Source organism: Biomphalaria glabrata, chromosome 1, assembly GCF_947242115.1.
Source record: "Biomphalaria glabrata chromosome 1, xgBioGlab47.1, whole genome shotgun sequence".
NCBI lineage: Eukaryota > Metazoa > Mollusca > Gastropoda > Planorbidae > Biomphalaria > Biomphalaria glabrata.
The window spans coordinates 25,839,615-25,867,551 of NC_074711.1; the positions used below are offsets into that span (position 1 = coordinate 25,839,615).

Sequence of the window (27,937 nt, forward strand, 5' to 3'; positions counted from 1 at the left end):
ATTGCCAATAAGGCGTAACTGTCTTTACTTAGTTTTAGCATTGCCATTAAGGTGTTTTCTGTTTCGTATGTAATTGAAGAACAATTTGTTAATTGGTGAAGATTTTTAGTAAACCTTCAACGGACAGAGCGATCTCTAATAGAGAGGATTGAATAGGATATGGAGAAGCAGGACAAAGTAGAACTATATATGGGTAAAGAATTCCATTTGAAAAGGAAACAACTCTCGATCTCTGGGATGTTAGATAAAAGCGCACATGACACGGTGACACTTGCGGCATGAAGTGATCACAGCAGTGATGCTCTCCCCTACTTTAAATGTCTGCGCTTGCACCAATCGCCTTGCCTCTCCCTTGCCAGGACTGCCACGTCACATCTTTTGGTTGAAAGAGAATCTTGATTGTCGACGAGTTTCATTGTTCGTGGCCTAATCTCATGATTTTTTTTTTTGGCAAGGAAAGGAAGTGTTTTCTTTTATTGTCATCGCTTCGCGTTTTGAGGGCGATACAGACAATTAGATTACTAGGAATTGTGTTTTCTGTCCAACCAAGCTATTGTTGAGAAGAAGAGATAGATTTAACAAGAGAGAAAGAGAGAGAGAGTAAGAAAGAGAGACACGGAGAGAGAAAAAAAAGTTTTAGGGGGAAGACATTTGACAGGGACAACAATGGAGATGTTAAAAAGTGAGAGATGTGAGTGGATTAAAAAAAACAGAGATGTGGGTGGATGTTGATATAACAGAGATGTGGGTGGATGTTGAAATAACATAGATGTGGGTAGATGTTGAAATAACATAGATGTGGGTAGATGTTGAAATAACATAGATGTGGGTAGATGTTGAAATAACATAAATGTGGGTGGATGTTGAAAAGACAGAGATGTGGGTAAATGTTGAAAAGACAGAGATGTGGGTGGATGTTGAAAAGACAGAGATGTTGGTGGATGTTGAAATAACATAGATGTGGGTGGATGTTGAAAAGACAGAGATGTGGGTGGATGTTGATATAACATAGATGTGGGTGGATGTTGAAATAACATAGATATGGGTGGATGTTGAAATAACATAGATGTGGGTGGATGTTGAAATAACATAGATGTGGGTAGATGTTGAAAAGACAGAGATGTGGGTGGATGTTGAAATAACATAGATGTGGGTGGATGTTGATATAACATAGATGTGGGTGGATGTTGAAATAACATAGATGTGGGTGGATGTTGAAAAGACAGAGATGTGGGTGGATGTTGAAATAACATAGATGTGGGTGGATGTTGAAAAGACAGAGATGTGGGTGGATGTTGAAATAACATAGATGTGGGTAGATGTTGAAAAGACAGAGATGTGGGTGGATGTTGAAATAACATAGATGTGGGTGGATGTTGAAAAGACAGAGATGTGGGTGGATGTTGAAATAACATAGATGTGGGTGGATGTTGAAATAACATAAATGTGGGTGGATGTTGAAATAACATAAATGTGGGTGGATGTTGAAATAACATAGATGTGGGTAGATGTTGAAATAACATAGATGTGGGTAGATGTTGAAAAGACAGAGATGTGGGTAGATGTTGAAAAGACAGAGATGTGGGTGGATGTTGAAAAGACAGAGATGTGGATGGATGTTGAAATAACATAAATGTGGGTGGATGTTGAAATAACATAAATGTGTGTGGATGTTGAAAAGAAAGAGATGTGGATGGATGTTGAAAAGACAGAGATGTGGGAGGATGTTGAAATAACATAGATGTGGGTGGATGTTGAAAAGACATAGATGTGGGTGGATGTTGAAAAAGACAGAGATGTGGGTAGATGTTGAAAAGACAGAGATGTGGGTAGATGTTGAAAAGACAGAGATGTGGCTGGATCGTTTGGGAACTGGCTATCCCCCCCCCTCACCATTTTCGTCTCCAGCTGCGTCGTTTGCGTCTTTTGGTAGGTAATACGTACCTCATTGTAGGAGGTATTCCATCAGTGTCACAGCAAGTGGGGATCACCAAAGGTGGCGCAGGGGGCATTGTGTCCCCCCCCCAAATAAAGATAAATTGTCTCTGTATTCCCTGTGATAGGCAGATGGGGATGGTAGAAGAAAGGGAGGGGGAGGTAAAGAAATGGGTGGAAAGGGTTTGGATGTGAAGAAAAGCTTCATTTTGTCATGTATGTCTTGCAGTCTTAGTGTCAAACTTTTTTTAGAGACATGTTTCAATTGTCTGCTGTCTTGCGTCGCTTGTCCTTTAGTGCTTTGCGCATTTGCTGTTATGTTTTTATATTGCTGTCTTTATGTTGTTATATTTGTGTTGTTATCTTTGTGTTGTTATATTTGTGCTGTTGAGTTTGTGTTGTTATATTTGTGCTGTTATTTTTGTGTTTTTATGTTTGTGCTTTTATGTTTGTGTTGTTATGTTTGTGTTGTTATCTCAAAAGAAGAGTCATTCTCTGCTATTAGTTCATCAAGCACAGGACTGCCTATACCAATAAACTCAGTGTTTGGGTACTGTGTAAGTTCCCCTTTCAGACCTTGTGGCCTATAGGGCAGATTTTGTAAAGGTCATCTGTTTCTGTGGCCTACGGTTAACGAGGGTGTCATGTGGCCAGCACAACGACCAACCGCCTTTACTTTTCACCAACTAATGTCAGGTACACATTAGAGCTGGTGGACTCAGAGAAATTAAAAATCCCAGTCCTCACCAGGATTCGACCTCTGGACCCGCAGTTCGGAAGCCAAGGGCTTTTACCGCTCAACCACCGCGACGTACTGTGTAGATCATCGAATATTACTTAAACAAAAGGTTTGTGTGTACAAGTTTTGGAAACAAGAAGGGTAGTTGTTCTGGTCAATCGACACCTACTTTTTAGCTGTCGGCCATAGGAACATTATCTGCCCTCATAGATCGCAATGTATGATTTGATCAATATATCATCTTATCAATTTGCTTATCATTTGTGCAGAGTTAAATATTATCAGTATGTCTAGCTCAAATAGTTGTGTACACTAGAATAACAAATTCAGAGATAATATAAATGCATGCGTATTTTCCTTTTTCAAAACACAAGGTCAATGCGACTTTCAAAATGGTACTTTAATCAATATGCGGGTAACAGCAAAGTTGCAAATGGATAACTTTTTTTTAATTCCATTGTTCGTTAAGTAAAGCAGGTCAAATAGTAGGATGTGCTTATTTTTTTAGTACAACTAACATGAGGGGGAAATTAGATTTTAATACCACTTTTCGTTTTTTTTTTAAAGTTAAGATATGAGTATGCCACTAATAACAATCAAAGAAAATAAAGGACTAAATGTAGCCAACCTTTGAGTTAAGAAAAAGTAACTGGAGATGTTAATGTGGGTGATCCTGCAAAATAGCGCTGTCAAAATAACACCGACAAAATAAAGAGGACAAAATAGCGCTGACAAAATACGGCATACTTTTAGATCTAATAATATTGAAGAAGATAGAGGCCTCAACGAAAAATGCTGCCTATAACTTTTGCTTACTAAGTTGGGGTACTTTTATACACTTCAAAATTTCATATTGTTGTTACTCTAGGTTAGGCACTCAACGAAAAGGCATGCAACTCAACACAGTTTAACAGGAAATAATAGTTGTGTTTATTCACTAGGGTAAACACATAACATGATGTTTCATCCTTCAGCATCCTCAGAGTCTTACTACTAAGTATTACCAGTCCTTTGCTACTTAACCCGAATGTGGACCAACGACAGCCTTCCCCGCTTCGCTCCAGGTCCCTACTACAACCTTCAGGCAGCACAAACGTTGGCCTCTTAGTTTCCCAAACATTCAGGCTTTTCACAATCCCGGATGCACTGTTCTTCTCTCCATTCTAGTGTCTTCCTGTTTACGTTCACTAGTGCGCTAGTGCGCACCTCAAGCACTGGTGCAAGGCAGGGTTACAACAATATGTAAGTCCTCGCAATTTTGTCTTGCGCTATTTTGTCGGCGCTATTTTGTCGGGGAACCGTTTATGTGTTGATAACAGAAAGTATAAATTACAAACAATCAAACAAAAAAATATTACTCCTTTGAAGATGAAAATTTAGCCTACATAATGCGTAATGGCTACGTAGCTATTTCTTTAATATCCACAATGGCGGGTATATAAATATAAATATGTAATTTCCTTGTAATTACTATAAACCTATTACCGATAACCGAGGTCATCGGGAATTCCCACTTTATGTGTTTGTACATAATGGTTTCATAAATTCTACAAATTTCTAACTCTATGGAATGAGTCCAGGGATATGGACGACTTTCAGTTTGAAAGATTTCTATTCTTCCAAAAGGTTACCGTAATCATATCACCATATTTTGAATGAATAAATTTTAGCTTTAATCATCACTATAAACAACCAATGCAATGGTGTCCAATCTGTTACAGATTTTATTCTAAAAATCTGAGTGTTACAAAATATCATATTTTCTGTGAAAAGTCGATATCTCTTTACCTTTTCACGGTCGGAACGCCAGAATTTAGATATTTATTATATCTTCCATCTAGTTACTTCTAACATTTTTTTCCTTTAAAAATCTGAAAGCACCAAAAAAGATAAAAAGCCCGCTTTACCTGGACACCCAGTGTCGGACGAGAACCAACCGAACGTCTTTGTATTTCCTCCTCCATCTATCCCATCATGCAGCGCGGGCAGAGATCTCTCGCGCCATCTAGCGGAGTCAAGTTTCCCTGCTTGTGAAAATCTCAGCACAAATTACATTCAGAAGGTAATAGGCATTAATTACATCGATAAGGCGCTCGGAAACTGACGTGGGGATGGGGCGATACACGAACTTGATAGGGCAATCCGTTGGGAGGTTTTGTTTTTCTTTCCTTCTCTCTCTCTCTCTCTTTTGTCCCTAAATTTATTTCTTTTTAAGTCTGCTTAAATCCGTCTTTATTGTGTGTGGAGGACTCTGGGATACGTTGGTTCGTCTTATTGAAATTAAGACTGTTTTTTTTTTTACCTTACCGGCCTGTTTCATCATGGGTTTAGTGTTGGGTGTAGATAGCTTGGGTTTAGAGTTAGTTGTAGATTGCTTGGGTTAAGAGTTAGTTGTAGATAGCTTGGGTTTAGAGTTGGGTGTAGATAGCTTGGGTTAAGAGTTAGTTGTAGATAGCTTGGGTTTAGAGTTGGGTGTAGATAGCTTGGGTTTAGAGTTAGTTGTAGATTGCTTGGGTTAAGAGTTAGTTGTAGATAGCTTGGGTTTAGAGTTGGGTGTAGATAGCTTGGGTTAAGAGTTAGTTGTAGATAGCTTGGGTTTAGAGTTGGGTGTAGATAGCTTGTTTTTATTTCCTCTCTAGACACTTTGTTATCGAGAGGCTGAAAGCAGATAATAAATTATGTTCTGGTTAAGATCGCGGAGAAATGAAATGGTTTAAAGCGAAGGAGGGAGTCGGAACACCAGGCAGGGATACATTTCTTTGGGGTAATATATTGGATGTAGAGGAGATACGAATTGGCAACACGAAGTCACAGATTGGAGCTCATAATAATGTATTTGTTTTCCTTGGGCTGAGTGAGTGGGCAATATTTTAGCGTGAATATACTTCTAAATAGTATACCAAATTGTTGTCAGATTTTATACCGATACTGTTGGGATTTGAACTCAAGTCAACTTAGACAACCAAACGGTTTGAACTCAAGTCATCTTAGACAACCAAACGGTTTGAACTCAAGTCATCTTAAACAACCAAACGGTTTGAACTCAAGTCATCTTAGACAACCAAACGGTTTGAACTCAAGTCATCTTAGACAACCAAACGGTTAGTACTGCACAGTCACACATTACTTGAAACATTTGTGTGAGCTATAAGAAGACAATCAAGAACATTAAGTGTTGATGCAGACACTTAGTGTATGAAGAATTGATGCAGACACTTAGTGTATGAAGAATTGATGCAGACACTTAGTGTATGAAGAATTGATGCAGACACTTAGTGTATGAAGAATTGATGCAGACACTTAGTGTATGAAGAATTGATGTAGACATTTGCTCTATAAAAAGTTGATACTGACTCTTTGTTTATGAAGAGTTAATACAGACACTCAGTTTGTAAAGAGTTGTAATAGACGCTTAGTGTATAAAGAGTTAATACAGACACTCAGTTTGTAAAGAGTTGTAATAGACGCTTAGTGTATAAAGAGTTAATACAGACACTCAGTTTGTAAAGAGTTGTAATAGACGCTTAGTGTATAAAGAGTTAATACAGACACTCAGTTTGTAAAGAGTTGTAATAGACGCTTAGTGTATAAAGAGTTAATACATACACTCAGTTTGTAAAGAGTTGAAATAGACGCTTAGTGTATAAAGAGTAAATACAGACACTCAGTTTGTAAAGAGTTGAAATAGACGCTTAGTGTATAAAGAGTTAATACAGACACTCAGTTTGTAAAGAGTTGAAATAGACGCTTAGTGTATAAAGAGTTAATACAGACACTCAGTTAGTAAAGAGTTGTAATAGACGCTTAGTGTATAAAGAGTTAATACAGACACTCAGTTTGTAAAGAGTTGTAATAGACGCTTAGTGTATAAAGAGTTTGATGCAGGCACTTAATGTTTGGACAGATGCCGGCTTGGAAAATGGAGAAGTCTTATAAGAGAAATATTTTTAAGTGACATTGGACAAGGTTCTTTTTTCTGGGTGGGGTATAATGGTGGTCATTTTAATTTCATCGTTGAGGAATGTCCTATCTGAAAGAGCTAATAAACATCGAGGTATCTCTACACCACTGGGCCAAACAATTTACTCGCAATGTCCGATGGACTCCAGTGACCGCAAAGTTTTTTGGTTAGCTTGTACAGTCAGCTTACTGATCAATAACTGCTATACGGACGTTGTACACATGAATATAATACACACACACACACACAATCCAACGCTAAGTATTAGAAACTCTCACTTTTACACATGCCATTGATTTTATAAAAACAACATTTAGAAGACATACATGTCTAAAGTCTGGACTAATAAATTACAGGGCATCAATAAATCGAAATAAAAAATTATAATTTTTTTTTGGGTAACATTTCTATAGATAGTTTAGCTGTCAAAATAATATGCATATCCAAATACATATTACTTATTTCGACTGTTTCCTAATGGCTTAGTACAAAAATATTTTGCTAAAAGAAAAAAAAAGAATATCTTTTATTTGCACATTATAAAGATCTTTAAATCAAGATGTACCAGTGTTATGGACTGTGTGTATGTTTCTATGGTGACGGTGGGAAGAGGTTAGCGATTGGGTGTGAATAATAAGCGGCATTGTTGTCAGCGGTCTTAGGTAGGACAGACGACTCCAGATTGCCAGAGTGAAGAGACGTGTTTTTGTAGTGAGTTAGATTTTGCTCAAAACATTATTTTATATTATTACTGTCACGGATGAATGTGTAAAGATGACTTACCCACTGAGTTTTAGGTATTTCTGTAGCTTAGGCATGCACTTCAAATCTAGCCAAATATGCATCAAATATAAACAAAACAAATTACTTTGTCACTGTGTTTGACCTAGTTTCATCTCGGCTGATTGACTTTAATGGTTTTTTTCCCGCCGATGCACGTGAGCGCACACACTTCACGGCCTTCTTGGTCCTTGACCTTTTCACAATGGCGAACCGCAGTTCTGCCTAATGTCTTCCAAGACTAAGTCAAGTAACTAGATAGACGAGCCTCCAAATATATCACAGCTTTCCTATTATATAACTTTACTTATAACTCAATAGAATCTACCTTCGGTCTCGCTACGTCTCTATGTGTCCCTGGTTCAGTTCTAGTTAACGAAATAAAACAATTCAACCACTAGATCAAACACAGAACCTTTAACTTACTGCATACCACACACTAGCTGGACTCTGTCTAACCACTCTCTGACAACAAAACACACTTCCGGTCATTCGCGCAGAGTGTAAAAATAGATTATACATACATTACATACACAGATTCATCCGTGACAATGACTAAAGTCTATTACATTTGCTTCATTTTATCTCAAGTTACATTTGTCTAGAGTCTCTATTGCAATCAAATGTCTATTGAGTTGTGTTCACAAAGACGTGATTCAAGGTATTTCAAGTTGTATAAGCTAAGATACAGCAGTTGAGTTGTCTACCAGCAGTTGGGTTGTCTACCATCAGTTGGGTTGTCTACCATCAGTTGGGTTGTCTACCAGCAGTTGATTTGTCTACCAGCAGTTGGGTTGTCTACCAGCAGTTGGGTTGTCTACCAGCAGTTGAGTTGTCTACCAGAAGTCTAGTTGTCTACCAGCAGTTGGGTTGTCTACCAGTAGTTGGGTTGTCTACCAGCAGTTGAGTTGTCTATCAGCAGTTGAGTTGTCTACCAGCAGTTGAGTTGTCTAGCAGCAGTTGGGTTGTCTACCACCAGTTGGGTTGTCTACCAGCAGTTGAGTTGTCTACCAGCAGTTGAGTTGTCTACCAGCAGTTGAGTTGTCTACCAGCAGTTGGGTTGTCTACCAGCAGTTGGGTTGTCTACCAGTAGTTGAGTTGTCTACCAGCAGTTGAGTTGTCTACCAGAAGTTGAGTTGTCTACCAGAAGTTGGGTTGTCTACCAGCAGTTGGGTTGTCTACCAGCAGTTGGGTTGTCTACCAGCAGTTGGGTTGTCTACCAGAAGTTGAGTTGTCTACCAGCAGTTGGGTTGTCTACCAGCAGTTGAGTTGTCTACCATAAGTTTGGTGCTACAAGTCAACCACCGTCAACAACAGTTAAGCAGTTTTTCAAGTTATTTAATAGTTTTACACCATACACAGTGTAGCTCTTTCAATGTGTCAATCTCTTTGTGGACGTGTACAAGCTCTTCCAATGATCATGCTAGAGTGTTCGGTCATACCACAAGCAGGACCTCGTGGTTAGGATCACTCTTTCAATGAACATTTTCATGGAGGAATAGAAGATAGTGGTCATTGATAGCTTATGTTCATAGTTTCTGATATTCATTCATTAAATTTTCATACAACCTTTTGTCAACTTAAAAGTACGGTAAGTTCCTTATATTAACAATGATTGCTACAATTAGTCACTACTAATATAAAGAGTAGAAAAGAAAACGCGGCTGTAATGGAATTTCAACATTGAGTTCGTAACCTGCCTACTCTCTTTATATGCTTTTATTTACCAAACAGCAGGTCTAGGGAGGCCACCTTAGAGTTTGTGATAAAATATAAACTATCTTTGCTAAATAGTTCAACGATATGTTTAAGTGTTTAAAGTAATGGTAAATCTTGTGTTCAGAAGGCAAAATAATTTCATTACCATTAATGTAACCGTGACCCATACTTCGTAGGTCTACTAATTATCACCCTTACCAACACATTCTCTTTCTGTTTGTTTAGATTATTTTTTTTTATGTTTCTCAATTCTTTCTATTAACTCAGGTATTTATGCGTAATAATTTTGTATGAGACAACTTTTAATTATCCAATCGAATTTAAATTTCGCACATCTACACTTGCTGTTTGACAAATTTAATTCAAATTTCAGAAAGATCACTTCATTAATTATTGGATCTTGTTTTTCATTTACCCTTAATTAAAGCCGTATGCCCTATCTTTTGGGACTTAGAGTAAATAACAAGTATATTGTATTTTTTTAAAATTAATACCTGACAATAGTGTATTTCTGCATAATGTCGCCCCCATGCAAAAGGTAAGACACTATATTTCTATTGGATTATTTTATTGGATGATAAAATATGAATTGATATGTTTTATATGAATACTTATTGGTGTAAAGTAAAACTTCCAGCCCGAGTAAAACCAGATCATAAAGAAGCAAAATAGAAAAAAAATACTTAAAAAAACAAAGCTTATCTAGGGGAAGAACAGCTAAAATCACTATCAAATCTCTCAATACTTTAAGGTTTAGCTCCCTTTTTAACAATGAAACAACTATTTACCGCTAACTGGTTAACTAATTGTTTAATTTTTTGATTGATTCGTGTATGATCATCAACTATGAATAATTATGCAAAATTTTAACTTGATCCAAGAATGGGAAGTGGGAGAAAAAAACGCGTACAAAAGTTGTACCAGTGAGACAGACGGAACTAGTTTAATAAGCTTTATGAAAAATATTGGAAGTCCCGAGTATTTAATTTCCGAATAAGTGTGGACATCATCAAACAAAGAGAAACATTGAGTTCCTGACAAAACATAAACTCCTCCCTCTCCCATTCTTTAAAAAATATAGACCGCCCCCTCGCCCAAGTCTTCATTTTTAAACTAATTCGTATCGTTGTCACGTTCAAGTTAAACATATTCACATTTCGAATGAACCGGAAGTAAATAATATTGATTTCCGCAGACTTCAGAGATTAGCAGTCCAAAAAAGTTTCTTTAGAGGTGAGCCATTCTTCCCGCGCTAGACAGAACATAAGGCCACAAAACGTTGCGCCTCTGTCTCTATGTCTGCGTGTGTGGGACTTTAATCATTGTTTGATAATAAAATCTTAGAATGGGAGGAAAAAAAAGATGGAATAAAAAAATAAAGGAGGGTGTCTGAAATCAGTAGCAGTTCACAGATTCACCAACTAATCTTTAACCATTCAACCGTTCATTGAACAGCTTTGTTGGGGGGAGGTTATTTTATTATTATTAGCTAGGGAGGGAGCCTCGGTATGGTTGATGGGTCACCAATTGGGCAGGGTGTGGCAACACCAATTTGCCTGTCATTCAAGGGAGTTGTTGGAAGTTAATGAGCGGGTGACCTCGGGAACGGCGCCTTCCTTTTTTTTTTTTCTTTAGCGGGGGGCTACGGATGGGAATCAAAAGATTGTGGAGGTTGGAAAGGGGGGGGGGGGGAAGCCGGAGAGATGGGTTAATCGGCTAAGGCGTCCGAGGCAGTAAATTATTTGTAAATAAGCAGCTATTGTCCGCTATTTCGTTCGCTATAAAACGTTCGCTTTATACACAAAGAGTTTGAGCGCCTTGATAAATTGGTCCCAATGAAGACAGATTTATTCCTCGCTATGTCCTCCTACCGTTCTTGTCCCCAGTAGTCTATTCATGGTCTGACCTTTTTGCTTTTTTTCTTGTTTTCAGTTACAAGTTTATCTGTAGCATCCGTTCTCGGGTCTCTTGGAGGAAGTTTGAATGTAATCATTTGGTTGAGCTGCTTCCATTTAGATTTCTCAGTAAAGTAATGATAAAGATAAGATACTGATAAGGTGATAAGATATTGATAAGATGATAAGATATTGATAAGATAATGGTAAGATATTGATAAGATAATGATAAGATATTGATAAGATAATTATATAGTTAATGAATTTCAGTAGAATTATTATTTTAGAATATAAATATTAAAAATGAAAATACTTTTCTTTGAAAATATCTCAATTTACATTGAAGGCGTATCTTTGGAGTGGTGAGAGCTTTTTTCTTTTAGCGGTAGTACGGTATGGGGAAGTGTGATTAAGGAAGAAGTCTAACCTGGTATTCCCCACTGCCTTCTATATTTACACATGATTATTGACTTCTTGAGTAGTGTTCCACAGTTTCAAATTAGACCCCTGCCCAATGCACACACTGATTTTTAGCGGACCCCGAAAGGGGAAAAGACGCTATTAGTTTTGTGTGAAATGTCTGTCCGTCCGTCCAGTTTAGATCTCGTAAACTAGAAAAGATAGTGAAAATCTGACATCATATTTTAGTCCATACAAAGTTTATTAATAGTAGTAAACACGCGAGGCTCTTTAGTAAGGGAGATGATTATTTACCACATTTTTAACACATTTATGCAAATGGTTTTAGACTTTATGTTAAATGTTGTTTTGTTTTTTTTTACATTTGTATTGCTGCGTTATGTAAGTACTGTTCTACTGACTACTACGTTTACACACAAAAAAAAGTTTTTTTAAGAGAAAAAAAAAACTATTTTGTATGCATATAAGTCGGACATAATTTACAACAACAATTAATAAGTAGGTTTTCATATTATCTCGTGAACTGCACTAGCAAACATACCAGGAAGAACACTAAATAAAGGAATTTTTTTTTATTCGAAAATGTTTTTTTTTCTTTTCTTGAGAATTTGAATAAGAGATTGACCCTTTACAAAACAATTAGAACAATTAGATACTCATCATAAGACATGATTTAGGCCAGGTTCTCATTTAATTCACTTTCACATATCCTTTGGTGTGCTGGACCGCACAAGATCTGTCAACCTTCTTTCTCCATTCTTCTCTGTCATTTGTCTTTGATAGAATTTAATTCTGATGATCTTTCTGAAAATATTGATACCTGCCTTTTTATCTGCATGGGTGGACCCCTTAGGGGGCCGATTTTGAGTTTGTGTTTCCACACAAAGTGTCTTTGTAACCTTGTTTTACTTTTGATTTTAGGAAGGTAGTGTGTTGTTTCTTCACAAAAGTGCATCCACTTTTTCTCCGGTACGTGGTGTGCGTTGAGTTGGTGTGGGGGGGGGGGACGCCTCTAGTTCTCCCACCACCCATCTGTTTCTAACTGACACTCCTGAATCAATCACTAGCATCAACTAGCATCATCCTTACTACACCCAAAATCTAAACACACATTTCTACACCATTAAGATTTGCGTTCAAGTTACACTTTCGCAACCTCTGACATTATTTGTAGTCTACAAGTGTGAAGCTTAGATCTAAAGGCGGTTTGAAGAACTAAAACGTGGAATAATTTATTCCTGGGACAAATATAACAGCAGAATTAGAAGATCAAAATTTAAATGAAAGTATTGTTGAATTTAATGTAGAAAATAAAAAGCAAGTCTGAACATGGTGCGAACTACGGATCTTTGACTCGGCAACACCCTCTTGCAATAACAACAGGTAGATATAAATATTACAAACTAATAGACACGATACTACAAACTCTAAGCCACGTCACTTTCTGTGAACAATGAAACAGCCACATCAGTCTTTGAACAATGAAACAGCCACATCAGTCTTTGAACAATGAAACAGACACACCAGTCTTTGAACAATGAAATTGCCATATCAGTCTCTGAACAATGAAACAGCCACATCAGTCTCTGAACAATGAAACAGCCACATCAGTCTCTGAACAATGAAACAGCCACATCAGTCTCTGAACAACAAAACAGCCACCTCAGTCTCTGAACAATGAAACAGCCACATCAGTCTGTGAACAATGAAACAGCCACATCAGTCTCTGAACAATGAAACAGCTACATCAGTCTCTGAACAATGAAACAGACATATCAGGCTCTGAAAAACGAAATAGCCACATCAGTCTCTGAACAATGAAAGAGCCACGCCAGTCTTTTAACAATGAAACAGTCACATCAGTATCTGAACAATGAAACAGCTACATCAGTCTCTGAACAATGAAACAGCCATATCAGGCTCTGAACATCGAAATAACCACATCAGTCTCTGAACAACGAAATAGCCACGCCAGTCTCTGAACAATGAAACAGTCACATCAGTCTCTGAACAATGAAACAGCCACATAAGTCTCTGAACAATAAAACAGCCACATCAGTCTCTGAACAACAAAACAGCCACATCCGTCTCTGAACAATGAAAAAGCCAAATCAGTCTCTGAACAACGAAACAGCCACATCAGTCTCTGAACAATGAAACAGCCACATCAGTCTTTGAACAATGAAACAGCCACATCAGTCTCTGAACAATGAAACAGCCACATCAGTCTCTGAACAACGAAACAGCCACCTCAGTCTCTGAACAACGAAACAGCCACATCAGTCTCTGAACAACGAAACAGCCACATCAGTCTTTGAACAATGAAACAGCCATATCAGTCTCTGAACAACGAAATAGCCACGCCAGTCTCTGAACAATGAAACAGTCACATCAGTCTCTGAACAATGAAACAGCCACATAAGTCTCTGAACAATAAAACAGCCACATCAGTCTCTGAACAACAAAACAGCCACATCAGTCTCTGAACAATGAAACAGCCACATCAGTCTCTAAACAATGAAACAGCCACATCAGTCTCTGAACAATGAAACAGCCACATCAGTCTCTGAACAACGAAACAGCCACCTCAGTCTCTGAACAATGAAACAGCCACATCAGTCTGTGAACAATGAAACAGCCACATCAGTCTCTGAACAATGAAACAGCTACATCAGTTTCTGAACAATGAAACAGACATATCAGGCTCTGAACAACGAAATAGCCACATCAGTCTCTGAACAATGAAAGAGCCACGCCAGTCTTTTAACAATGAAACAGTCACATCAGTATCTGAACAATGAAACAGCTACATCAGTCTCTGAACAATGAAACAGCCATATCAGGCTCTGAACATCGAAATAACCACATCAGTCTCTGAACAACGAAATAGCCACGCCAGTCTCTGAACAATGAAACAGTCACATCAGTCTCTGAACAATGAAACAGCCACATAAGTCTCTGAACAATAAAACAGCCACATCAGTCTCTGAACAACAAAACAGCCACATCCGTCTCTGAACAATGAAAAAGCCAAATGAGTCTCTGAACAACGAAACAGCCACATCAGTCTCTGAACAATGAAACAGCCACATCAGTCTTTGAACAATGAAACAGCCACATCAGTCTCTGAACAATGAAACAGCCACATCAGTCTCTGAACAACGAAACAGCCACCTCAGTCTCTGAACAACGAAACAGCCACATCAGTCTCTGAACAACGAAACAGCCACATCAGTCTTTGAACAATGAAACAGCCATATCAGGCTCTGAACAACGAAATAGCCACATCAGTCTCTGAACAATGAAAGAGCCACGCCAGTCTTTTAACAATGAAACAGTCACATCAGTATCTGAACAATGAAACAGCCACATCAGTCTCTGAACAATGAAACAGCCACATCAGTCTCTGAACAATGAAACAGCCACATCAGTCTCTGAACAATGAAACAGCCACGCCAGTCTTTGAACAACGAAACAGCCACATCAGTCTTTGAACAATGAAACAGCCATATCAGGCTCTGAACAACGAAATAGCCACATTAGTCTCTGAACAATGAAAGAGCCACGCCAGTCTTTTAACAATGAAACAGTCACATCAGTATCTGAACAATGAAACAGCCACATCAGTCTCTGAACAATGAAACAGCCACATCAGTCTGTGAACAATGAAACAGCCACATCAGTCTCTGAACAACGAAACAGCCACATCAGTCTCTGAACAATGAAACAGCCACATCAGTCTCTGAACAATGAAACAGCCACATCAGTCTCTGAACAATGAAACAGCCACATCAGTCTCTGAACGATGAAACAGCCACATCAGTCTTTGAGCAATGAAACAGCCACATCAGTCTCTATGAGCATGAAACAAACATATCACTCACTTCCTGTGCATCACTTTCTGTGAATGTTGAAGCAGCCACAGCACAATTTCCTTTCTAAACTTTGATATTTTTACTTCACTGTTTTCAATCTTATTCACAATATTTTCCCTTGGAAGTCGCAAAGGTCATGGTCGGATCCACTGGAAAGTCATAATTAAAAATTGTGTAAATAAAACTCGGAAGCCAAGTGAGACTAGATGTTAAATAATCTATTTCTGTTGTAGGTGAATTAAGAAATATCACCCTCCCAGCTCCCCCCAACATCTGCACTGACTTATCAGGATGTATATTTCATTGCAGCACTCTTAGAATTAAAAAGAAATGAAGGCGTGAGCCAGAACGAGGCAGGTAGAACTTTGAATGTATCGCCATTTTGTGACATCCAACCAATGACAATTTTTAAATTTGATGAATTCAAAGTCTTATCTTATACTCCACTCCACCCCTCCACACACACATGCACCTCCCCTCTCCTCTTATTGCTCTGTCAGAAGTGATCAATGCATGATGTGTATTTTAATTTCTATTAAATATAAAACTTTTGTTGACACCTTTGTCCAATTTTCTAAATAATTATTTGCTTTTTTTTAAAATGTATTATTATTAATATTATTATTTGGGGATTAAGAGCTAAGAAAGCCAGGCCTTGACATGTCGCTTATTGAAGTCATGGTAGCCTACAGTGCCAAATGTTATTGTCACACTTTTAAATAGTATCCGGGGGCTGATAACCGAATTCTTTTGTATACATTTAATACATATGCATTAGAGTTGTCCTCCTATTATTCAGAGATTATAGCTATTGTCATAAGTCTTTTGTACATGCGGATGTGCCAGCAAGTTTTCTATTTAGACACAAAAAATACTTGGTAATAATAATTTGTTAGACATTCATACATGTATGAGAGAGGAAAGAAAAATAACATAATGTGATATGGCAATATAAAACAGGAGAGACAACTGTTGTCCTAGTGTAAAATACATATAGAGGTACTTCAATAATGACGCAGTCTTTGGTACTACAATTTAATACATTAGTAGACTTCGCTAGTACACTTTGGTACACCATATTATACTAGTATAGTAGACTACAATAGAGAACTACATCACGAAAATGTAGTCGCTCTTTCGTTCCAAAGATCGACAAGATCCTAATCTTATACAATTTCATTTGGTGAACAAGATCGCTGGTATGTATGTTGTTAAGCAACCATTTAACTTCGACATAGATACGAAGTTTCGCTTTGGTATTTCTACTAAGAAAACTACACTCGCAAAGGTGCAAACGACCGACCTATATATGGGTCTGTGGTGCAAACAATCACTAAAATCTGGCCAGCGTATTCGTTCACTTGCAGTTGGACTCGTCATTTCTGCTGATTATCTAACGTAGTTAGTTCAAGACTGAAACGGATTTTCTGTGCTCGGCCATGACATCTTTCTACAGCGGTGTGAGCGATGAGATTCTGTTCCAGGAATTTCTTCTTTCTTTGCCCACCCTGTTGCCCGCCTTGTTGCCCACCTTGCCCAAAAGTCTCTTCCCATCATTCATTTTTGTTCTTTCTTTTCTGGAAATGAATAGAGCGATCACCAGAGCAATTAGCTGTCCTGACAGGTCAGATGTTGTCCACTTACTTATAGCAAATGACCCAGTAATTTTGGCTCTGAGTTTGATAAATGATGAATCTGGTTGGGCCAAACAGCTTCGTTATCTCCCCAGAGATTTCACACACACACACATTCTCACACACACACACACACACACACTGGGTTTCTTACAATGAGCACACATCCTCCCACGTCGAAACTCCCCCCTCCCCTTTCCCTCTCCCAGGTCCAGTGGACAGTGGACGAGGGTAAATATTTATCATATTTAATAAGGACGTTCCTAGCGTCCATTGTTGCTTGATTGCTGGTGTTACTGAAGTTGATAGGCTGTTTGTTAGTGTTCCCCCCGCGTGAAACGTGACACGTGAGATCATTGCAGGGCCAGGTAGCGGGGGCTTAAGGACTTTCTTTTAATTCGTTGAGTCCAGTATCACATTTGTCCGGACAAACTTCTTCCCTTTATCCCCTCTCGTTCTCACCCAGCCGAGTTTTCTTTCTTCTCTTTCTCTCTCACTCTCTCTCTCTCCTTTTTTCTCTTTTTTTATTCTATCTCTCTCACTCTTTCTCTTTATCTCTCTCTCTCTTTTTCTCACACTCTCTCTCTCCCGTTTTCTCTTTCTTATAAATTAAAATCTCTTTCTCTTCTTTCTCTCCTATTATTTACGCAATCATTTTGTAATTTTAAATCTGCCGATTCATATATGAACTGAGTTACTATTTCAGGTGGTTGTTGTATTGTTGTAAAGTTATAGTTGTATTGTTATAGTTGTGAAGTTATATGCATATTGCCAAAGTTGTCTTATTTTCTCTTATAAATTGCCTGCGTTTCTTCAAAGAAAACTAAGATCATTGTGTCCCTTTCTGTATGAGCGTGCCATTCTAGTCGTGCATGCTCATTAGAGACTGAAACTCTACCAAGTCTTTTGTTTTCCTGGCTGACTCAGACAACCCATCCCATCGTACTAGGTAACAAAGAGCGCTTGTTAAAATACGTCCTAGAACATGGAATAAGAAATTTGCCTTTATTTGTTATGTTCTTTGAGTATTTTATTGGCGGACGAAGAAATTACTAGCTTGCGCTTTGGGGCTAACATAAATGGTCTGGTAGGGACAGAGTAACAACTTGCAGACTTGGTGATGCGCAAAGGCAAGACTTCCGCAGCACATGGTATGCCAATGAATGCTGAAATAAAGGAACTCTAGATCCTAGGTATCCCTCACAAAGACTACACCTCAAATGAGGAAAGTCGAAAAGGATTACAATGGTAATTCGGCCCCATGCTGACCTGCTGACCACAGAAAACTCAAACTTGAACAGTATATCACGAGATCATCATGGCTCGCAAAGACTTTCCTATAGGGAACAGTACCAGGAAAAAGAGCCAGACAAAGGAGGAAAAAACAACATCAAAGAATTGAAGACACTAGTGAAAGCAAAAGACAGAAATGGACAGAGACGGTAGACGGATCATGTGTGGTGTCCTAACGGACCATCTAAAGATAGGTAAAGATGATTAGGGCTTTAAAATGTCCAGTTTTTTAGTCCAGAAAGTTGATCATAGTAACGTAGTAGAAATAACGAGTAGAATGACATTTGAAAAGATCAATCAATTGTACTCCCAACATATGGTGGCCAAACGACCATAGTTCTTTTACGTAGCCAACTGTTTGAAAATGTCTTCGTTTAACCGTCTGATTTGTCTTGTGGTAGTTCAACAGTTAACAATGTTTGTTTTTCCAAACATTTTATTATCCTTTGCTTTAACCGTGGTCCTAACTCATTTCATAAACCAATGCACATTTTTCTCTTCAATGTTCCAACTCATTTCACCAATTTTCATTTATGAAGAAACATTTGAATTTACTATACATATCATCATAGCTGTATTTTAAATTAAGGGCTACAGCTAGAGCTATGCTAGATTTCATTAACTTTTCATCATAAACTTTTTAACTTTTCCCCGACTAATGTCAGGTCCCCATTAGAGCTGGGTGTTCTCAGAGGCACCCAAAGATCCCAAAACTACACAATTAAGGGCTGAAGCAAGAGCTGTGCTAGATTTCTTCCTCTCATCAAATCAAGTTGAGCTCGTCTACGAGGTTGTGTCCGAACTCTCTGTCTGAAAGCACTGAAAATAACGTCGTTCAAATGTTAATGGTCCGTTTAATTTTCCATTAAAACAATAAAAAAACAATGAGGACAAATCACTTCAACAGTCTTTCTATCACGAGTCAACACTAAAAACCTTTTCAAATGTTTTAATCTTTAACCACTAAAGAAATTGCTGACCCGATGAAAAAAAAAAAAAACAGCAGAAAAAGAATGCTATGTTTTATTTCAGTGAGATTCTCGATTTTCTCCGTAATGTCCGGAAGTGAAGACGTTCTCAGTCGACCTTCACCAATCACTCACGGAAATTGACGAAAATCGCCGATTAACTTCGACTCTTCCATCGCCATATTGCATTCCGCCATCGCCTGCTCAGCCGCTGTTCTTTTTATAGGAAAAGAGCGGAAATGGAGTGGAGCAGTTTGAGGGATCTATGTCATTTGTCCGTGTGATGTGGCCCAGGCTCAGCCATTTACTCTGACAATCGGCCTTTTAGCTTGATATATGTTTGGACATTAGAACCGTCCTGCACCATATCCCCGCAAAGACAAAGTAGTCGTGGGGGGGGGGGGGGGTAATCGAAGCATTGTGCTAAGAATGTTGAAAAATGTCTCCATTTCTCAGGGACTAGACGCAAAAAGGCTTTGAATATAATGGCGTCCATAACTATTTCTAACAAGACGCAAAATTTAGGTGTTGGCTTGGGGGGGGGGGGGGCGGCGGCGAGAAAATCTGGAAACTTCCGCATGGATGTTTAAGTGTGCTTTAATTGCGATTTGTGTTATTAGTACATAATGATTACATTAGATTCGTTACTGTTTTATGGAACCAAAAAAAAAATCTATTATTATTAAAACGAGCTATTCAAAACCTGTATAAGGATTGACTACGCGTGTTTTACAATATCTCTATTCAACTTGTATCTTCATGGGAACTGGGTGGGCTTAACAAGTAAAAGTCTGGGTGGAACCTGGACACGAATTTTGAAAACGGTTCTAACGATTTTCCTACATATTTTACAGTTGGTCTATATCATTGGGAAAAGAATTACTAGCTCGTTGGGAAAACTCTAATTTGGCCGTTGTAATTATTCATATAAAAAGAAATAAATTTAAATTTGGCTTGAAAGAAGTCTATTGAATTATGGCGGAGGGCTCTTCCTTCATTCCAAATATGATAGTTCACCTTAGACAACTGCAATAAGTTAAAAAAAAAACAACTAAAGGACTCTAATAATGCTAACCACGTCACAAGATCTCATATGGGAAATAATTCATTAGTTAATTCCCTCTGTTGACATTCTGACGGAACCTGTAAAAACTTGGACGATTCTCCTGAACCCAGTTTATACACCACTACACAAGCTCCAACCCGGAACACCAAAAGGAAACAGGAAGATGGGACGGCCAAAAAATGCATGGTACCGAGATGCGGATGCAGACGCCTACCAGATGGGACAAGACGTGGGTACAGTTGGAGAGGCTCCCACAGAACCTAGAGGCCTGAAGGAAGGTGTTTCGTGGCCTATGCACCAGACGGGACCCCAGGTAGAGATGAGATGAATGATACAATTTAGTTTCTACTGTTCTGCTGTACACTCTATTAGAAAAAAAAATGTCGGTTATATTTTCGTTTCACCTTGAGCGTGCGCTATACTAATTAATAATTATTAGTGTTATTATTGAGGATGAACGATAGTGTAAATACTGTAAGGAATATATATTGAACATTATACACAAAGTATAGGCCTACTCTTTACTATTACTGGGTCTCACTAAATAAAGTCTAACACAGTGAATATGGAAACGTTTATATCTGCCTGTCAATCCCTTCTATGTTATATCCTCTTGTATTTCAGTTCTTGGGGTGTTTCCGCTTGTTAGAAAAGCCAATTGAACTTCTTTTCTTAGATCCTGAGCCCTGACAGAAAAGGGTAAACTTTTTTTTTCTCTATTACTCAGTCTAAGCCAAACAAAAAAAAAAAAAAAAGCTTAAAAGATTTTTAACAGTTAAAGTAAAAAGAATGAAAAAAAAAAAAGGGTTAATGGTGAAAAGAAATATAATTATTGAAAGATAATTGTAGTTTTTGTATTTGAAATAGCGAAGCGGCTACAAAGAGATAAATAAACTGAGCAAATGAAGAGTAGCTTTGCACATTGTTGTGTTTGAGATAAGATTCTGTTGGAGAGAAGATTCTGTCTGTCTAAATGGAGCTAAAGGAAATATTTTAAAAAAATATGGCAATTTATTGCTCCGCGTGACTACTCTGCTTTCATCTGCACCGGTGATTCGTTGATATTTGCTTTCATTCCAGTCCGCCCTGGCAGTCAAGGACATTGTGGACGTGGACTCCCCCATGCGGTGCTCCCTAACGACCTCCCACAAATCAATGCCACGCCACACCGGGCGCATCCTACAGAAGAAGAAAAAATAAATCAGCGGCCAATGAAAGACCGATGCCTCTCTGGAGCTCCGCCCTGTAAGGCCTTGCAAAAGACGTCAGGTTTACCATGGCATGGCATGATAGACAGACAAGGTGGGGAGCCGGGGTGCAGTACAAGAGAGAAGCGAGAGAGAGAGAGAGAAAAGCCAGAAAAGTGGTAGGGGAAAAAAAACTGAAACTTTCTTTGCATCAGTTGTACGACTGTTAATTGTTGACGCGTGATGTGAGGGGGGAGGCCATAACCAGTGGAGAGACAAGGGAGAAACAACTTCTCTTCCAACCCAGTGTTTTGGACATTAGCGATCGCGACAAGCTGCAAGTGAGATTATTATGTTTCAATTTCTAGTGCCCTGTTGACGTCACTTGAGGGCAAGCTATTTACAACTACAAAAACAAAATACACAATTTCTACAGTTTTTTGTTTGATTATTTCATTGTGCCATTTCGAAATTTGGAGCCTTGCATAATGTGCCATTACTGCTGTTCTTAAACCGGCCAAAAACTACATTTCTTTGTTTAACAACGTTAGTAACATTTCTTGTGATTGGATACGTCTGCTCACGTCGTTAAGTAGGTCATATTTAAACTTGTGTTTTAGGAACATTATAGACAATAAAATGAAGGAAAAAAAATGTCGCTACATATAGATCTACAATTTACTTTTATTTAACATAAAAAATGTTTTAAAATTTTTTTTTTTAAATATTTAAAATCCGTGTTAACATAACTATTTGCTTGATCTGTTTAGGCCTATCAATCTACCATTAATAGCAAACGATACTTTTAACCGCTTTAAACGTTAGATATTTATAGCTTCTCATTACACTTACAGATGGTTATATAATGTTTTAAAAGTAATTACATTTGAGACATGTCTATGCGTAATTCTTTGTCCTGACAAATTAAAGCAATGCAACCAAATATTTCTAAGATGAAATTCTTAAACCTATTTTATAGTCTATGCCGCTTTATCAACTTAGTTTTATAGCTCTACTATAAATAATTTATATACAACACTCGTTTATATTTCAGGAGATAAAGCTACTTTGTGCGAATAGATTTTGTTTCTGGGTTGTTCTTTTTGTGGACTAATCAATGTACTAAAGGACCTAAACATTTCACAAATGACTTCTCTGGAGCCTTCTCTTCACTAATACATTACAACTTCATTGTTCACTGTTGAATTGGTCGGTTGAAGGATGACCGCAGCGGTAGCAGTCATGTCCACCACAAACACTCCATCCGTGCCCAAACGCCACGGCTTCTCCATAGAGTCTCTCATCGGCAACCTCGATAGCTCGCCATCTTCCCCGCCGGCGCCCTCTATCACGCCGCCAAGGCCCTTTCCCATCCGTCCCGTGTTGAGCAGGGAGCCCAGCAGAGATGAGAAACTTCGTGAGAGGGAGAGGGAAAGAGAGAAGGAGAGAGAAGTGCAGAGAGAGCGAGAGATGAGAGAAATGAGGGAAAGAGAATCGAGAGAGAGGGAGAGAGAAGTCGAGATACTCAGGGAAAGAGAGCTGGTCATTGAGACAATGAGAGAACGGGAACGGGAATTAAGAGAAATCCGGGAATTGAGAGACAGAGAAGCGGCAAGGGAAAGAGAGCTGAGGGAGTTTAGAGACAACAGGGACGGCCGAGGATCGAACCCACACCAACAGCACTTGTCGTCTCGTTCGAACAGTCCTTCCAGCCCTCGAGCTGAGAAGTCCCAAACTCCGGAATCGGAAAACAGACTGAGTGCTTGGTCAGGGGAGGAATTCAAACACATTCTAAATAATTTTCACGCCGGACAACTGGACACTAGTGGACTCTACCAGCCTCTTAGAGTGTGTAATAGGACAATAGCGTCCATGGGGGCGCTTCATGGCTCCGGGGGCCCACCGGGGCCACTAAGTGTTGGAGTACCTTCCCATTTCACGCATTTCAACCCTCTGTTGTATAACCTACCACGTGAATTGACTCACCAACCTCACCCGCTTCTGGCAGCGAGGTACCCAGGCTTCATGCACTCACGGTATCCGAGTAAGTATACTTCATTACATCTTTAACGTATATCATGAATAGGTCAATCGTTTAGATTTGAATACGTCGTATGTAGAGATCTGTCTCTTCTTTAACCTCTTTCCTCCACACCCCCACCCATTTGAAAATTACTTAAAATAATACGATAAATGAGTTTGTATGTAAGTTTGTTTGCTGTTGTCAAGGTTGCTAAACAAGCATTTAACTAGGAACTGTCCATCATAATTCAACAAAATCTGCCTGTGAAGGTGAACTAAATATAACTGCAACTCAAACCGTTTTCAGAAAACAAAGTTTTTAATGTTCAAGTATCTTTTAAAAGATACAAATAAATCTTAAAATAAAACATTGATAGATTCATTGTTCATTTAAGAAAATGACTACAGAAGACTGATCCTACGCATAGGCTTTTTTATTCTATTATTAATGAGTCTGGTGTTGATGGTCTTACACACTGATATAGTGAATTAAGCAATAACTGACTATTCAAAGGGCTGATTATAAGTTCTTGCAATTTAAAATAGACCATCTTATTAACTGTTTAAATGAGCGTGTATTCGGGCGAGTGTAGACACCTTAATAACATGTTGACACAATCAGACGAAAGAGTTGCATAAACAAATCTAAAATAGTTCTACAAAAAAAAAAGATTCTTTCCTTTAAAAAGTCACATCAATATATTGACATGGAACTAAAGAGAAACGTGAATTATAAAAGTAATAATTACAATAAAACGATAAGGTGACATCAACTTTCTCTGTCCTCTGTCCTCTATTTTGGTCCTCTGCAGTAATCCTGCTGAGGACTTTCAAATTCAAATCTAGGATCTCGGGAGTAAGATACTGGTATTTATGTACCTTTGCACACGAGCAACACCACTTGTGTTACGTAATTAGCTGAGTTCCTTATATATCTTCCTTCATCAACATTTGTTAATTGTATTACACAATTATTCTACACGGTGTCTACATGTTGATCTGTCCATATTTTGACCATTGGAATAGAAAAGTATTATAGATACGTTCATGGGCGTAGCCAGGATTTTTTTTCGGGGAGGGTTTTGGGGGGGGGGGGGGATTCCCCCCTGACCCCCCCCCCCCCCGCGGAAAAAAATTATATATATATATAATATATATATATATATGTGTGTGTGTGTGTGTACATAATTAATCTTTATTACATTCTGACCCTTTCGGAAGACGTTTATTGTTTATTGTAGATTCCCCGCCCTTGCTAGCAAGGGGTCTGGGGGAGTTCGCAGCGCTCCCCCAGCGCGGGGCGAAGCCCCGCCGCCGAGCACTATTTCTGGTATTGAAAGCCAACAAAATGCATATTATGAGGTATCTACAGTGCATTATCTTGCTATTAAAAAGTTTATTTCAAAAACCTAATGTGCTATTCTTACTGACTTAGACCCTCTCGCGCCGTTCGGCGCATTTTCCGGCAACTGTTTCCGCAACTCTTATTTTGCGTAATTCATTTTGTGTGAGAACATGTCCCGCAAAACCTCATGCGACGCTCTGTCACAACCTTACAAAGGATTCGACTCCCAGTTCGGCATATGATTTCTTTGATTTAGACCCGATCTCTATGACTGACTCCTAAAATCTGTCTTAGTCATCTTTGTTGAGACACATTTAATGATTTTCAAATTCGGCAGAAGACTATTCACACTTTATTAATGGAGCCCAAGCCACTGGTAGAAATTTTTAACCTTTCTTGACTACGCTCTTGGAATTGCATGCCTGTATTTTGCTTTAGATTTTATATCGAAAAGGAAAGTTTTTTCGTCAAATCATCTGTTGATGGGTTTTAAACTAAGAAATCTCTGGAGTTTTTTTGTTTTGTTTTTAATTCAAAACCCCCTTTAGCTACGATCATAGAATTTGGTGACTGTAGTTTGCTTTAAAATAATATTGAAGAGAGAGGTTTTCAACTCTAAACGCTCTGTAAGTGAATTTTAAACTCAAAACCATCTGGAGGGGTTTTAAACTTTAAAGTTAAAGCCATCTGGAGGAGGGGGATTTAAACTCAAAACCCCTTTGGCTACGCTCATAGATTTTATAGTGTGTAATTTGCTTTTTTTTTTATGTTGACGAGGTACTTTTTAGCTTCAAACCCCAACTGGAGGGGAGGGGGGTTTAAACTCAAAACCCCTTTGGCTACGCTCATAGAATTTTGAGTGTGTAATTCGCTTTTTTTATATTGAAGATGGGGTTTATCGTAAATTTTGGAGGGGGTTTTAAAATCAAAATCTTCCTCAACTGTGGTGTTGGAATTTGGGGATTGTTGTTTGCATTTTTTTTGTTTTGTTTTATAGAAGAGTGGGATTTAACTGCAAAAACCTCTGCTAGGGGGTTTAAAATTCAAAACCCCCTGTAGGGGTTTTAAACTCAAAGCCCCCTGGTAGAGGGATTTGTATCTCAAAACCCCCTGATAGGTGTTTTTTAAATCTCAAAACCCGGCCTGGTAGGGGGATTTAAACTCAAAACCCCCTGGTAGAGGGTTTTTAACTCAAAACTGCCTCGGCTGTGCTGTGGTAAGTGGTGATTTAGTATTAAAATCTCACCTAAAATAAACAAAATGAAAGCAAAAATCAGTCACTTAATTCCGTTCCCCCCCCGGGGGGGGGGATTTCATTTCGGGGGGGGTTTGAACCCCAAGAACCCCCCCCTGGCTACGCCCATGGATACGTTTATAGCATGTGTTTACCTTTGCGCTAATGTCTTGCGTTGGCTTTATTTAAAGATTTAACGTTATAAGATAACTTTTGGACAGTTCTAAATCATTATTCTAGGTGTAGTACTTGGTAGCTCCCATAACTAAATGTATGTCAACAGCACATAACACTAGTCGACTGTCTCATGTTTTGGTTCAACTTGTTGGGTAGAAGTTCTACTATACTAAACAGTACACACTAGTGTAATATTAAGTTTTAGGTACACACTATCAAGCGAACTTTGCGTGTCTTGTAACATTGAACTAAAGATGTCATTGTATATTTTTAATTATAATTTATATTCAAAATAAGCCAACCTGAATTTCTTATTAAAAATTAATTCTATCTACGAGACATACATTATCCTTTTTGTGCATATGAAAATGTTCCTTGCATACGAAAATGTTCCTATGTCGCTACCCTGTGACTACTAAGTAAATAATGATCTCTAAATGTCCTTTCCTGACACATAAAACATAATACTCATTTATTAGTATACTAGACTTTTGTTATGAGATGAATAATTACAATGAAAAGCAAAATTGTACTATATAATATAAGTATAAAGATCTAGATATTGAAAACGCGAAGTGTTTGATGAAGCAAGTCAAGAGTTACATTTCTTTGTTCAGTCAAACATTTTTTATGCACTTTGATTTTTTTTTAAACAAATGTTAACAAGAAATATAATATAGAAATATTGTCATTATTTGGGATTACGATACATCAGTCAAATATATAGTAAATAATCTTTTAGTATATGCACCATCATAACTCTTTAAAATTACAAAATAAAAAAATGAAAAACATTGAATGACTATGTCCATCTTTCACGCGAAGGTAAACTTCAAGTAGCGGTAAACTCCTTGTTCGGCATTCGTTTCGAATTGACCTTGTTTACATCCTAATGTGAAACCATAAAGGGATTTTATTTATTGGGCTAAGTTACTCCTATATGTTATATAGGAAATACATGTATTTAAAGAATGTAAGGTGTATGTATTTTCGTTATAAAAATCCACAACGTTTGAACAATCTTTATGAAACCTGGCGTTCATGTTCCTTAGATCACTGTGGACGTTATACTATATGCTAGACCCCCCTCCCCCACACCTACTACCCGCAGCCACTGAGTTTTTCTGTCTGTACAAAATATTCATACACCATTAGGAAAAAGTGATGTCATTTTATCTATAAATGACAATCCTGTATATTTCAAGAGGATCATTCTATAGCATCATATATCTCAAGTCTGAGCGTGACTATTATTATTATTATAGTGAGCTTCTTGCTGTTACAAAATGAGCAGGATAGACGCAGGATAGACGCTTTGCTAAACCAGGGAAGAGATGGTAGGAAGGGATAGATATCAACTTCCTTTTGAAAATAAAATATTAAAAAAACTATTTAAAAAATTGACATTATATATTTATTTATACCCATTCTTACCATAATAAAAGTCTAGATCCGTCTTTCATTAGATATACATACAGACAGCATATAAATCTGTAAATGTAATAAATAATTAAATGATTATGATCTAAACAATGTATACATAAGCTCTGCTCTATGAGAATAGAAAGTCTTGTTTCCTCCCCCATGTACTTATTGATGGCTAGACAGTTACAGCATAGAAACACAGAAAACTCCTTATAATCATATATTATATTATATTTATAAATAGATTTATTATATAATTTAT

General features: G+C 38.0%; 1 protein-coding gene and 1 long non-coding RNA gene across 3 annotated transcripts in view; one reads left to right on the top strand and one right to left on the bottom strand.

The window, feature by feature from the left end:
- Nucleotides 1-11,998: 11,998 nt before the first annotated feature.
- Nucleotides 11,999-27,797, bottom strand: LOC129926402 (uncharacterized). The gene is made up of 3 exons (XR_008778064.1): nt 27,685-27,797; nt 15,334-15,473; nt 11,999-12,253 (listed from the first exon to the last, which is right to left on the bottom strand). It is a non-coding gene; the product is annotated as an uncharacterized LOC129926402 (long non-coding RNA).
- Nucleotides 21,600-27,937, top strand: part of LOC106054613 (homeotic protein empty spiracles-like) — a 28,039-nt gene continuing 21,701 nt past the window's right edge. Inside the window, exons 1-2 of one of the 2 annotated variants that reach the window (XM_013210555.2) lie at nt 21,600-22,064; nt 22,527-23,516. In XM_013210555.2, the coding sequence (XP_013066009.2) occupies nt 22,694-23,516 (823 nt within the window). In that variant the 5' untranslated portion in view covers nt 21,600-22,064; nt 22,527-22,693. The remainder of the gene's footprint in view (nt 22,065-22,526; nt 23,517-27,937) is intronic. The other variant, XM_013210556.2, reaches the window with a different exon arrangement.